This window comes from Urocampus carinirostris, chromosome 14 (genome assembly GCF_059441175.1).
Source record: "Urocampus carinirostris isolate Australia breed hairy pipefish chromosome 14, RoL_Ucar_1.0, whole genome shotgun sequence".
In the NCBI taxonomy this organism is placed as follows: domain Eukaryota; kingdom Metazoa; phylum Chordata; class Actinopteri; order Syngnathiformes; family Syngnathidae; genus Urocampus; species Urocampus carinirostris.
The window spans coordinates 36571646-36586376 of NC_142362.1; the positions used below are offsets into that span (position 1 = coordinate 36571646).

The window sequence follows — 14731 nt, forward strand, 5'->3', positions numbered from 1 at the left end:
AATGAGTTAACCCCCTGCCATAAGGGAAGACGCTTACCAGTGCTTACGGATATCTCGCTGCTACATCCTGCCGTGAAGTCCTGAAGAATTACTGTCAACTCACAACCACCAGAGAGCTGCAAAAGGCACAAAAACAAAGATTTTAGGAAAAAAATAAAATAAAATCAACAACATTATTCTGAGGAATATAAACTACGGAAAGTCCAAGTAACCAAAAAGCAATATTTTTTTTCTCATTTATTTTGCACAGCTTTCGCAATGTTTTTTGTTTTTAGAGAACCTATAGCAGTCACTTAGGGGGATTAAATGTCTGCAACTACAAAATTTGATCCTGAAGGCAAGGCTCCCGAAAAACTTTTAATTCCCCATGACTTATGAGCCAACACGTCAAACCTGAAATTTTAGTGACATAAGTAGATTTAAAGTCAAACACTCACTTGTTAATTTAACATTTATAGTACTTCTTTGAACTAATTTACTCATAAAGGGAATAAAAAGTGAAAAAAGGTCATAGTTTTTTTTTCCAAAGAGACAATTAAAAATATATATAAGCAAATTTACTGGTTGCATTGGCACAAGTGAGACGAAAATTGTAGTTATGCTGTTTTACAGGCAACTTGGCATTTGGGAACAGTCTGTAGCCTTGCCTTAAGGCCCTCAGTCATGATTAGCATCAATGTTGACACAGGAAATGAGTCCTTCGTGTTCAAGCAACACAAACGAACATGCTTCTTCAAATCTAAAACTTGAAAGACTTGTAGTCTAGAATTTTTGCAAAGTCACACCAGGTGCAATGATAAGTAGACACTCAACATAAGGAGAAAAGACATCAATGGATTTTGACCTTGCGATGAGAACCTGGGGAGAAAGCCCAAAATTAAAAAAATAAATGTGTTCTAAAAGACACTCCTTTGAGCCCTTTTGTTTTTACCAAAATCTCTTACAGAAGAAGATAGGCCATTAAGGGTGTGATATTCAAAAAGCAGACACATGATTGGCGAATACTGACAATGATGTGCATAATAGTCAAAACAACAAATAACAGTGTGCAATATGAGTCAAAGAAACAAACTTTCATCCTATGGAATGTCCTTTAAAAGTGTCTAATAATAAAAACAGAATTTTATCATCATGCATGCAGGGAACTGCAAACACAGCTAACAAAGCTAGTTTTTCCTTATTTAGAAACATTATAAAGTGCAAATCATTTGCCCCTCATTTAAAAATATCGGGTCCACTGTGTGGAAAGTGGTCTTCACCAGGCTTAAGGTCACCTAGCAACAGCCAGCCAGGCTTCTTGGCAGCTGCAGGTTACCCTATACCTGACAACAGCAAGAAAAAAAGCAGGTGTCTAGTCTCACACTGTTCGACTGAGGTAGCTCGAGAATGCTTTTAAAGACAACATTTTCACATCTGTTTTTTTTCAGTCCAATGCTGTCTTGACTCATGAGCAGTGTTGGAACCAACGCAAAAAAAAAAAACTAATTCCTAAAACACAATTACTTTTCTTGGTAACGAGTTCTGTAACGTGTTAATAATACAATTTTGTAATTCTGCGGTCATTAATTCTTGGTGGATTACTACGTTACTCTACTATTTTATAAATGCAGATCAATATTTATAATGAAGTAACTCATAACTGTAACTAGTTACTGTTTCTAAGGTGCACGGCCAACACTTGGCCTGGTACAGTGCGGAGTATCCCCAAAATGGCGGATTAGCAGTATAATGACACGTGAAGAATGACGTTAAAAATGATAACATTTTGAATTCATAGTTCTACAATTCAAAATGTGATTCAATTACAGTAATCCCTACCTACATTGTGGTTTACTTTGCATATTTTCATCGTGAATTGTATTTTGCAGCAGACAACACAAAGCAAATGCCATGATGTGGGCGGGATGCCGATTGTGTGTCTTGGGTTGGCGTGACTATCAGTGTGCCTGACTGCGACAGGCTGGTGTATGCTGTCAGTCAAACAGCTGGGTTGGCGCACAAGTCAATGGGTTCACCCAAAACAAACCGGCGACAGTTGGTATTTTAGCAGTTCTTTACATTTAAAACAAATGTATTAATTAAATCGGACTCAGAGGAAAGTCAGAAGAGGGAAACGAAATGCTGATCGCCAAAAGGTGCTCCCTGAATTGGTATCCAGTCTGGGAGGAGACCGAGGCGGCGTTAGGAGATAAAGTAAAAGTGAGGCTGCTGTAACAAGCCACCTCACCTGAGCCTGTATCTCATCAACGCCAGATCTATTGCCCATGAAACGGAGGACTTGGAGCTACAACTCGTGGGAAACTGATGCATTTGTGACCATTGTATTTTAACTTTCACGGAAACCCGGATCGACACAAGGATCCCCAATGCCGCGTGCAGCTAGCCGGTCATTCTCTACATCACTTTCTCACACCGAAATTAGAATCCCTCTAATTTCTTTATACTGTTGTATAGTGTCAGTAAAGAAAAACAAGAGATTACTGTATTTTTCAAAATCATTCAGCTCTAGTTGACATTCAACAATTATTTATCGAGTTTAAGTTTGAACAAGCTCTGGTGTGCTGACCATACCTTGCTATTTATCTGTCATGTGCTTGCACACAACAGGAAGTGCGCCAGCGGCTTGTGAGGGTCATATGCTTCCAGGGCGCAGCATGACAGCCGCGCTATGAATGAAAGCTCTTTTCGCAGAATTGTGCTATTTCTTTTCTTTGCGCTTGTGGCTTTCTGCACAGTAAAAGCGTTAATTCGCCCTCAAACATGCTCGAGTTACTGCCTGAAGTCTGGAGTTTGCTGCAAAATGAGTTTTTCTTTATCAGCAATAGAAACGAGCATATGTTTGACACAACAGAGGGGAATTTCCACAAAGCTTGGGACGATCGAGTCCACGGTGCCAAACATTACGTGTTTTTCCTACCGTGACCTCACAAAGCGGCACAGCCCACCGCCAAACCCCTATTAGACAATCATGTGACTTGACGTTGTGGGGCCTCATCCCATTTGCACTATTCAAGTATCACGTTACCGCTGACACTGCAAGTTTTTCATTTGAGAGGGCTTTTATTGAGAGGGAGGGGTATGCTTGTTAGAGGGGTGAGGGCGTGCAACATGACATAGGCTAAGTTAATGTGAAAACCGTAACGTGATGAAAACATACACAACTTGAAGAAGGCAACCGGACATTTTTATCATTTATTCATAACAAAAACAATAAGCTGTGTCCTTTAAATTCATTACCAAATTTTTAAACATACAAAATGTAAGAAAATAGTACAGTTAGTTCTATTTCATTGGTATATCCCAATTATTTTTAAGACAGCATACCTTGTTTTTGTCATCCTGAGCTGTGAAGTTAAGGAGAAAGACCATCACCCTTGAAAGCCAGTCTCCATATGTGGCTAGACTTTGTGTTGCAGGTGGATGCAGTAATGGTTACAAAAAGGCCAAACAGCTAAAAAGGGGCCAAAACAATACATAGAGAGACGCAAACCGGGGCTAACCAGGACTGATCAAAAAAAAAAAAAGGGCGGCCACAGAGTCGGAAAGAAAAACATCGGGCTGTCCGACCAAACAACAGGCAGTGAGAAGCCAGGCTAACCTAGAACAACGAAAAGTGGAAAATGTACTTCTGGGAATAAACCATGGGGCACGGCAAAAATAGCGCTAACACCAAGCTAGCCAGACAGAACACACAGTTGGCAGCCAACTTAGCTTCAACCAGGAGGAGACAAAACAGGAAAGCATTGACACTAATGAAGAGCTCGGCAGACAAAGTTGTACCAACCGTGAAACACTTGGAAGAAAACACAAACAAAAAGCCGCAATTGCCTACTTTAAAGGAGGCGAAAGCAAACAAGGAACGCACGCTGAAACGTGGTTGGTAAACTCACCCAATAAAGCTTTTGATAAAAAGCCAGATAGGTAAACTTTTGAGACTACATTTCTGAAGTCTCACAGTGCAACATATTGTGGGGAGGGAGCAAAACTGGGAATACTTTTAAAGTTTCAAATAAGATACTGTATTTCTGTCAGTTACATCACTTTCCATAACCAAATAAATAGAAACGAGTGCTTTAGACAAGCTCTGACACAAATTTTCTTAACAATCAAACGCTCCAACTCCTTCAAATTTTGCGGATGGAGATAAACAGAGCAACCGAAATTGTCAGTATGATGCAACTTGAACCCTACTGCAACAGATGAAAACTAAAATGAGGCTGGAAAATAAAAACACAGAGGCAAGGATGGCTAGAAAACAGCTCGACAGGAAGTCTGCTTTTTCTGGAATGGCGACGTATTTACTGCAACATTTCCATTACAAAGGTTGTGTGTGCCTAGACTTTAGTGTAGGACATTGACACCTTCAGATTGCACTAATTGACACATTCAGCAACATTACATACTCAAAGAGCCATACTGACTGTCTCAAGACAAGAAAAAGGACACATACCTTTTTTGAGTGTTTTGCACGTACTTTCAAAACATTTTTTTTAATTTTGTGCAGCATTATAGCAAATTGCATATTTACCATTTTCACTTTGAACTTTGGCCCAAACCAATTTCATCTGTTGCATATTTCAGAGCTGTACAAGTTATAACCTAAAAAGATAAACACTCAATTTCAAGGATCAGTGTGTATTATTTGACAACTAGATGTCACTGTATTGTGTAGTGCAACCAAAAACAAGTGCTAAGAAGCACAAGTAAGTCTCAAAGTGATTAAAACGTATTGTTTAAAAAAAAATGCCCAGCCTTTTTGAGGCGTTTGAATACCCATAGCAGCAAGATGGCAGACATGCTGCTTGATTTGATACTTGACAAGGTGGCGGATTTCGTCTCCCTTCGGGTGAGGCTCCTGTTATGTAAAATGAATCCCAAAATAATTGAGTAAAATAAGTAAAACGAAAATGGTTCCTAATTTCGAGAGCTACAAGTATTTGTAAACATTTATGTTTATACGATAGTGATGTATTTTTGCTCATTATTAATAGGATAAATACTGTTTGCTTAATTAATTACGTGTTTTAATACTAGGAGGCGATGGTTAATACACTGTCTTTTTAATGAACACCAGCTATTTAAAAAAAATATTTAAAAAAACTCAATTTTAGAACCTGTCTCTGGGTTTTGACTAGAGCAGTATTCTATGTTAGTCTGTCAATGTATTTACTCTTGTGTACTTGTTGACCTATTTGATACTGTTTAATCATTACTAACGTCACTTTATGTTATTTTGTGTGACCTCTTTTTATTATTTGTACAGCCCTTTGTATGCAGTCATTATTGTTTTATAGTGCCATATACATGAGGTTTAGTGGAGCAAAATCAACAAAATTGGATTTTGGTGAGTTACAAATCTATCTTTCACCTTGAAAATAGCTCATTGGTCCTGATCCATGATTGTATGACTGAGTGTGTTTACAAACTGGTTCATATCAGAATAATTAAGATTTTCAGGTTATTTAAACACACAAAGACCCACAATTATGGTATTTGCCTGACTGCAGATAGTCTGATTTAACTTGATGGGTTTTGTCATGCAAACTGCATGCACAGTTCCTATGTTTCTCTGCATAAAGAGTGTGGGTAAACTGTTGCCACGGTTGAAAATCTGTATGGGCAGTTTTGTTTGTGTGTGTAATCTAATTCTAAAATTAGATAGTTAGATAAATAGATACTTTATTCATGCACGAAGGGAAATTCACATTTGATTTATTATTTAGTGTCAATGTGAAATCAGAGATGTTTGTATATACATGACACATTTTTTAAAAGATGATTGCTGAATCCAAGAGTAGGGACATGTAACCATTTTCATGAGACTCAGCTCGTTTATCAATCATTTTGCTTCTAAATTATTTAAGGCAGCAAACATTTCTGACACCTCTATGCCATGTCAAGTCTAAAGTCTTATGTATCCTGTATTACACAAAGCATGTATGCATGTATCTAGGAAACAGTACAGGCTAAGAAGTCAGCTGAATATCATGCGCTGCTGCAATAGAAAAGCGTCATCTCTTGAGTTAACATAACAACAAGCAACAAGGTGAAATAAAGGACATTGATGTAAATTTGTTATCTCACTAACAGTTAGCTAGCTAGCTTTGGTCAACAAAGCCCTTCAACAACACAGAATATACAGAATATACTGCAGTCACGAAAATGTTGAAGCAGATATCATTGCTCATCAATTTGGGATTTTGTGACCACAGTGTTAAAAGAACTGCACCTTTTTTCTAATGATGACGTTGGAGACTTTTTAGCCAATTCCATTGCAGAACACAGAGAAATCCTGAGAAATAATTGTCATTACAGCAAGGGACTACTGTGTACTTTGTACATGTTCTATGATGCTGGTCACTAATGGTAGCTAATGCTAATGCAGCTGACAGTGGTGACACTGTGAATGACGAAAAGCCGGGCAAGTTAGCATAAAGCATTTATGGGCCTCTCAACTGATGGGTGCCGCTATGGCAGGGTCACCATTGTTAGCCACATAATTATGGTTGTGCTCTGATTTATAACATTATTTACCCATTAAAACATAAAGAGTTAAAAGGGGGATTAAATAAAAGTGATTACTGGAAAAAGGGAAAATGGCCCGACATTACCGGGCAGATAGAAGATTGTTTTCGGTTGCTGGGATTAATTAGTGGTTGGGGGCTGCAGTACCCAATTAGGCCACATGAGGTTTTTAGAGACCCATCCATAGCAGACCACATAGAAACAAATGTTTCCTTTTTTGTTGTTGTATTTATTGTGGTGCCTTGACACAAAACCCATTCAAACAGAATCTTGAAGTCTTAAATTACAACTGTGTAAATTTTCACAAAAATCGCTCCAGCCATTTAGAAACCTAGGAATAATATACCACTTTCCACACAACATTTGCCTTCAAATCTTATAGGGCGTAAGCAATGAAATATTTTGGCAAACAATGGGTCATTAAAGCTGATGTAAATCCTAATTGTGACAATGAAAGACTGGGAAAACTAGATTTACCTGGTACAGCTTAAAAAAAAATTGCTGGAGTTGGTCAGAGCTGGAGTAGGCCACAGTATAGTGGCTAAGTTTAGTGGCTAGTGGGAGAAGCTACAAAACAAACCAGGAAAATTGTCAAGGGGCGGGAACCTGAATCACGGGACGCAGACGTTCACTTGCATCACTAGCTGTGGAAAACTAATGACACTCAAAGACAAAACAAGCTTTCTTTACATGGAAAAGCTTCTAATAACAATAGCAGCTTAGAGCGAGCCATAAACCGCAGCCAAGTGACATTAGTGGCTAGCAAGGTAAATGAGTGAGTAAAAAGCTAGAAAAATCATGGGATAGCGAAATGGAAACTTCCAAGCGTCTTCTGCCTGTATCATGAGACTCAGTTAAGTCACATGCAGGGCCGTTAAAATTGATTCATAGTCCTGAAAATACAATCATATATTTATATTACATACATTTGATGAAGAGGATTAACGTATACAGTTTTTTGAGTATTATGTTTTATTGCAGTTACTAGTTGGTTTGAAGTGTAATTTATTTGTTTTCTATTTTCAGTTCTGTGGGGTAAGATTTTGTTTTCTTGTTTGGATATGGAAATCCCTGCATTCTGTTCATTCGAATGCACTCTTTTCAAGCTGTCGGCATCCTCTCCCACTGTTATTGGCACCATTCATCTACCCTCCCAAGCCCAAGACCTATCTTTTAACAGACTTTGCAAGCCTACGCACTCAACTCTTCACTCTGTCCCCTAACATCATATTGCTGGGAGATCTCAATATTCACATTGACAATAAAAATCTGCCACTTACCAGAGACTTTTTTGATCATTTCTAGAAAGTTTTGGACTCCACCATTATATTGACTTTTCAACACACACCAAAGCACACACTTTGGACTTAATCTATATCTCTGGTTTTACCCCCTCCAATTGTTGCTCAGACACTCTTCCTATAATGGACCATTTTTTCCCCACATTCAGTGCTCTACCCTGTCTCTCAGTCTTTCATTCAGGAATCTTAAGGACATCGATGTTAATATTTTCTGTTCCAAAACTGTCAGTATCACCTAGGTTTTCCCACCAACCCAGACTCTACAACAGACCTGGGCACTCCGGTCCTGGAGGGCCATACGTCCTGCCAGATTTTGAAGTTTGCTCTTCTTTAACTCAGGTGTTACAAATTATAACCACGTTAGCAAGCTAGCAAGTGCTCGTTAACGATACTGGTGATTGGAATCACCTGTATTGGATCAGAGAAATCTCAAAAATCATGCAGAACATACGGCCCTCCAGGACCGGAGTGCCCAGGTCTGCTCTACAACAACAATTTAACTAATATCCTCAACTCTCTTGCCTGGTTTACCCCTGAACTTCAGTCACAGAAAACCAAAGCACGCCAACTGGAACGCCTTGACAAAACAACTGGACTCACAAAAACATTTACAACACTCACATTCTTTTTTTGTAAAGTCTCCATTGCGGATAGTAAATCTGCCTATTATTCAGGACTCATGTCCTCTCAAGAAAGCAACGCCAAGTCACGTTTCTGTTAAGTCACCAAGATCATACCAACTCCCCATCCTATAGCCCCCACCCACTACCCCGCGGGTTCTATTCCACCGACACCTGCAACTGTTTGATGCGTATCTTTAATGACACAGGTGTCAAACAGGCGACCCGTGGGCCAGATCAGGCCCGCTAAGGGATTGAATCCGGCCCGCGAGACAACACTCAGAGAAGCGCAAGAGAAAAACAAGCTGCAGGTTGAAATATTTTAACTTGATGTTGCCAAAGCCAGGTGCCTCTCACAAAGACACTGTACTTGTATTTATTTTTCTCTCTCTCTCTCTCTCTCTCTTTCTTTCTATTCCACCCTTTTTCTCCCACTCTGTCTCTGTCTCTTTCACTCTCTGTGTCTCTCTTTTTCTATTCCTTTGTTGCTCTCTGTCTCTTTCTCTCTCTGTGTCTTTGAACCTCTTTTGCACTAACTTCCTTTTTTCCTTTTCTCTTTCTCTCTTCATACCCTTCGCGCTTTCTTTTCTCTTTTCTCTCTTCTGTCTTTCTATTTCTCTTTGGATTTCTTTCTTCCTCTCCCTTACTTTTCTCCCTCTCTCACGACTTGTTATCTTTTGTTTAACACGCTCTCACCGTCTCTTTTTCTTTCTTTGTCCTGCCCTCTCTCCTTTTCCCTCCATTTTTGTCTTATTTCTTTATCTCTCTTTTTCTTTCTCTTTAATCTACTAATGCGGCCCCCGACAGAATGTTTGTTCTATCGTGTGGCCCCCGAGTTAAAATGAGTTTGACACCCCTGTTTAATGACAAAATCAGCTCCATCCACCAGCTCCTCAGTTCCCATTCTTCTCCTCTACCTACACCTGAACCCTGTCCCAACAGTCATCCGTTCTCCTCCTTTCATCTCCTAGGAACCATTGAATTATCTGAATTAATCTCTTTATACAAACTTTGCATATGTCTGCTCGGCCATATTCCCTCATCGCTGGTCAAATTCTTTCTCTCTTCTCTGCTTCCACTCATTTCTCCCATTATCCATTCTTCACTTTCCACTGTACTCTTCCCTCTGCCTTCAAAACTGCCACTGTCACTCACTTTCGGAAAAAAACCCGGTTCGGACACCAAAATCTTCAACACTCTCGGCCCTATCTCCAACCTACCATTCATATTAACAGTCCTTGAAAAAGTAGTCTCCAAACAAATTCAGGATGATCTCACTAGCGCCTTTTTTTAATGTTCTGTGCATAGATAAACAATCACCAACAAACACACAAACAAACAAACAAACAAAAAAGTGAAGAAAATAAAAGAAAGTGTAGCTGTCTGATTATTACCAAAGACACAAGCAATAGCGCAGGGATGCTTGGATTTTACTCAGGGCGTCTAGCAGCTTAATGGCCCCCTTCCTGTCTCCATGCTTGTCCTGCCAGGCGCGTGTACTCACGCCCAGTTTAACCATTAATCTCCGTCTTCATCACACAAAAACACACATGCATGACGCCGTACCATGGTCCGTGCACATTTACGACCCACTAAGTGAATGTCAACACGGCGCTGTGATCTGCATTGGCCCAAGTCATAAATGATTAAACTTTTTATTCTTGACTTCAAACACGGCCCGCAGCCGCACACTTTTAGCTAAAAAAATAAATATATACAGTATATCAATAAGGCCACTCTCCAAGCACAACCTTTAGAATATTTTTGGCTTCCATATTTCATCGTCTATAAACGTGCATTTTTGTAGAACTCATAGTTTGCATGCCTGTTATTCGGGAAATTCTACGATTGATTAGTCCACAAATATCGCCTACCACTATTGCAAAATACCGGATGCAATGGGAATCGAACCCAGATTGTGGCAGCGGAAGCGTCGATTCCTGACCACTGGACTCACAGTGCTATAGAAAGCCCGGTGGCGCTCATCTCTCTCCAGGCCAACATGCTTTCACCCGGTCTCGAAACGGGGGCCTTTTGCGTGTTAGGCGTCTCTGGTATCGTGAATAAAACTACTGTGATGTCTGCTCATACGTCTCCTAAATTGCTCTTGGTTCAGTGGTTAGGATACTGCATTTTCACCACTCTCACCTGGATTGGATTCCCGTTGCATCCAACCGCAAAGTTTGAGTTGGGAGAAAGTGAAACAAAATGTTAAACTGATTTTCAATCAAATTGAAGTGCATACACGTTACACACAAATGATTATGGTAATTATACCAACATTGTTTAATCTTGTGTTTTTCTTTTAAGTCTTTATTACGTGTTTACCCTGCGTCGAACCTTGTTGCAAACAATGTTCAATGACAATACCGATAATACAATTACAATGTACGATCAAATCACCGTATTTTCAGGACTTTAAAACGCATCTATAACCCAAAATTCTCCAGAAATTTGAAAGTGCTGCTTGTAATCCAGAGTGCCTTATAGATCGAAAATTATGGTGGATAAAATTGGAAATACATAGATAAAAATACATAATACTCTATACAGTAACAATTTGTAAATAACCTTCGCTATTTTACTGTAGATGTAATTCCATGTCCATTGAAGTCCAGCGCGCCTTACATGGGAAAACTATTTCACAAAAGACTATTTATTGTGGGTGCATTTTATAAGCCGGAACACTTTATAGTGCAGAAAGAAGGCATGTTTCAACAAACAATTTATTCCATTGATCTCCAAGGCACCAGGTAGCCACCTAAGACCACTTGAAGAGCCCACTGACTGGTCCTGAAAAAATATCATGGGTCATTGTGATTTTCTCAGAGTTGTGATTTCTAACTGGCATGATGTTTAGTGGTTGACTGAGTTTGTTTTAACTTCCAATAATTACAACTAGGCAATAACATAATAACAACATCGTAATAACATGTTTTGTTGGAAATGCTTCTCAAACTGGCAGCTCGTCATGCTAATCAGTAACAAAACCAGTAGCTCTCAGCTTCAAAAAGGTCGCCGACCCCTGATTTGAACAAATTTATCACTTTTTAATCACAAACTTATCCCTGTACAGTGACTATGGATTTTTTTAGAAGTGTTGTTTGCTTACACCTATAAAAATTACAGTACACTTGTCGCCATTTTAATGTATATTAAAAACATTTTTTTTCTGTAAGGTTATCCCTTGCTGTATCGCTTTACTTATCTTGGTTCTGCCACTTAGCAAATTTTCATTGTGCATTGTGTTCTGAATTCTGATTGGCTAAGCAGTTGCCCACCCTTTTTCTGCAAGGCTGCCTTTGTGTCAACTACATTGCGGTCTGAGTTTCACACATACATAAAACAGCCTGACAAACCTAAATTATGTATGTGAAAATCTTTTTCTATTTCAAGTTTCTCTCAAAGCCATCAAGTCAACAAAACGTTCTGGACCCACCAAAGCACAAATGGTGGCTTCTTAAGAAGCTTTCTAAGGCCAACAATTCTGGACTTCTCAGACAACTAAACTTGCTCTGGAGCATCATGCGTATCTTTGGCGCTCCCCATTGGCTCCCCGATGCTTTTTCAAAAATAAAAAAATATATGTTTTTTTTTGGTGGGCAAAACAAGACACATTCTTAATGTTTTCAAATGAATATAAAAAGATACAGATAGTGTTTCCTTTCCTATAGGGCTTATAAAATGCTTTACCTATGCAGCTCCAGACAAATTTTTTTCGGTCCAATATGCCTTCTTCAAATTTGACAGTACAGATGTTATTTAAAAAAAAGCTACAGTGAAGTTCAGTACTTTAATTTGTTAAACAAATACTTGAGGCTTTAAATGGGTTTATTCTTGAGTTTTTCATAAATGAATAAAAGAATATAAGTTTCTAGTTCCCAGATTTGTACTTCTCGCGGGACATTTTCCGAACACAACCCTTCGCAAAAAACAGCTGAGATTGCTGCATATGCTCAAAAATATATATTTATCAAAATGTTAAATTTCATGCAATAAAATGCCCTAATGCATTGGAAAAAATATAACAACAATTTGAATTTCAAGTAAAGATCGCAAGAACCAGCATTATTGTTATTATCTTATGATGTTAAAATTCCAGTTCTGTAAGTGCAGTGAAAGAGCAAGAGCACAACACTCATTTCCTTCGCCGAGTCTCGCCTGCAAAAAAAAGATGCTCGGGTGCAAGTACTCACTCTGCTGCTCTCTTTAAATAGTTTAAATCTCATCCACTTTGGCATGTCCAGCGCTCCTTGTTGTTTCTTGCTTTTGACAACACAAGATCACTTTTAACCTAACAAACACGCACTCATGCTCGCTCCCTCGCTCAATGAGCAAACAGCTGGAGTGTGTGTCTGTGTGAGTCTGCATGAGTGTGCGTTAGTGTGCAGTGAGAACGGCTGTGTGTCCACAACAGTCATACGTCCAACAGATGGTTGCTTCGCTATGGTGAATGAATTTGATTCATTAGAAAACGTGCAAACCATTTTAAGTAAGATCCAGTTGGACAAAACAGTAACTCGACTGGTCACACTCGTACATCCTACTGATTGACACGCTTGCAGATGAATTGATGCCAATTTCCCATGTCTGACAATGTGACCTTTTCTTTATGCCCAAACATCCACTGTAAATGAGTTTTGTGCGTGAAATTTAATTCAAATATTGTGGTTTTTTTATTTTTAGAGAGAAGTAGCGTAAAGGTCTGAAATGGTTTTGTAGGGTAAAAAACTATTCAAGGACAATTTTATTGGAAAAAGACATGATTCAATAACTCATTCAGTGCCATAACGTATAAATAACTGTTCAGAAGCATTTTTCTAGAGTGCCAAATGTAAATAATTTGTTTTTCTTGTTTTATTTTTAAAAACTACGATAAGGGTTTTCCCGCTGCTTTTCAGTAAGTATCAAACCTCTGTGAATAATTTAAGTGTTATAAATCACCATTTGATGGCAGGAGTGGCTTTGACAGATCATTGTCCACACATCGAGGACTTTCTGATTTTGCTTCTCGAATCAGGCGAATGAGTGTGGGTAGATATCCCCATATGTCAAGTAGGCTTTGTTAGGCAGTGTGGTGAGTTGCAAAATATAAACAAATAGCAATAGGCAGATAACTCTTCAACAGAGCTAAATCCTTTCCCAAAAAATGGTGAAATCCCATCATCATCGTCTGGTCAGAGAGGGATGACATTTCCTTCACGTCCGCAGGAACACGGTAGTCCGAGGAAATGCAACCACCACAGTGACCGAAATTGTGTGATCACTTCATCGGGTGCTGAAAGATTCTTGCAAAGTTCATACACCGTTCATGCATAAGTTCAGTGTTCTTGCAATGACATGGTGGCCAAAATTATGTGATCCATCCATCTATTATCTGCACCGCTTATCCTCGGTAGGGTCGCAGGGGTGTTGGGGCACATCCCAGTTATCTTCGAGCAGTGGGCAGGGGACACCCTGAACTGGTTGCCAGCCAGTCGCAGGGTACACAGCGATATACAAATCACTCGCTCATTCACACCTAGGGACAATTTCGACCGGCCAATTAACCTAACATGCATGTTTTTGGTATGTGGGAGGAAACAGAAGTGCCCGGAGGAAACCCACGCAAGCACGGGGACAACATGCAAACTCCACACAGGAGGTTCTAATGACCTCAAAACTGTGCCGCACACGCGCTAACCACTGCGACGCCGTGCTGCCCCGAAATTATGTGATCACTGGAAATGTTGGTTTCTTAAATGTTCTTGCAGAGTTCATGCGTCGTTCAAAAATAAATGTTATTAAACATTTAAGTGCCCTTGTGTTGTTTATGGAAAGCATTGTTTAGATACAGGAGGGGCCACAAAAGCAAGAAAAAAAAACATGGAAGGGAAAGTTTTCACAAAAATCCTGTTGTCTCAGAAACAAGTATTTTCAAGTAACTTAGCAATGTTCAACTGTTGTTTTTTAAACAATGGTAAAAGCTAGAAACATACTTTTTTACAATAAAAGTTTAGGGTTGAAGCTTTATTTTGATATGTATATATTTTGTAAAATACGCGTTTTTGACCTATGAGTATATTAAAAAAATGCACATTCATCAAAACAAAACAATATTGTTTATTTTTAATTATTATGTTTTTTTTACCACTAGACGGCGCTAAATAATAGACACTGTCCTTTTAAAAGGTACAAATGTGTTGCTGAATTTAAAATGTATTTCTTTTATTAAGTGCAAAAAGTAATCCATCCATTTTCTGCTCTGCCTATTCTCGCTAGGGTCGCAGGGGTGCTGGAGCCCAT

At 39.1% G+C, this 14731-nt stretch overlaps 1 protein-coding gene across 1 annotated transcript in view; it reads right to left on the reverse strand.

The window, feature by feature from the left end:
• kalrna (kalirin RhoGEF kinase a) overlaps positions 1–14731 on the reverse strand; it is a 222388-nt gene that overhangs the window by 70913 nt on the left and 136744 nt on the right. Inside the window, exon 39 of the mRNA XM_088352822.1 lies at positions 38–116. Coding sequence (XP_088208948.1) covers positions 38–116 — 79 coding nt within the window. The remainder of the gene's footprint in view (positions 1–37; positions 117–14731) is intronic.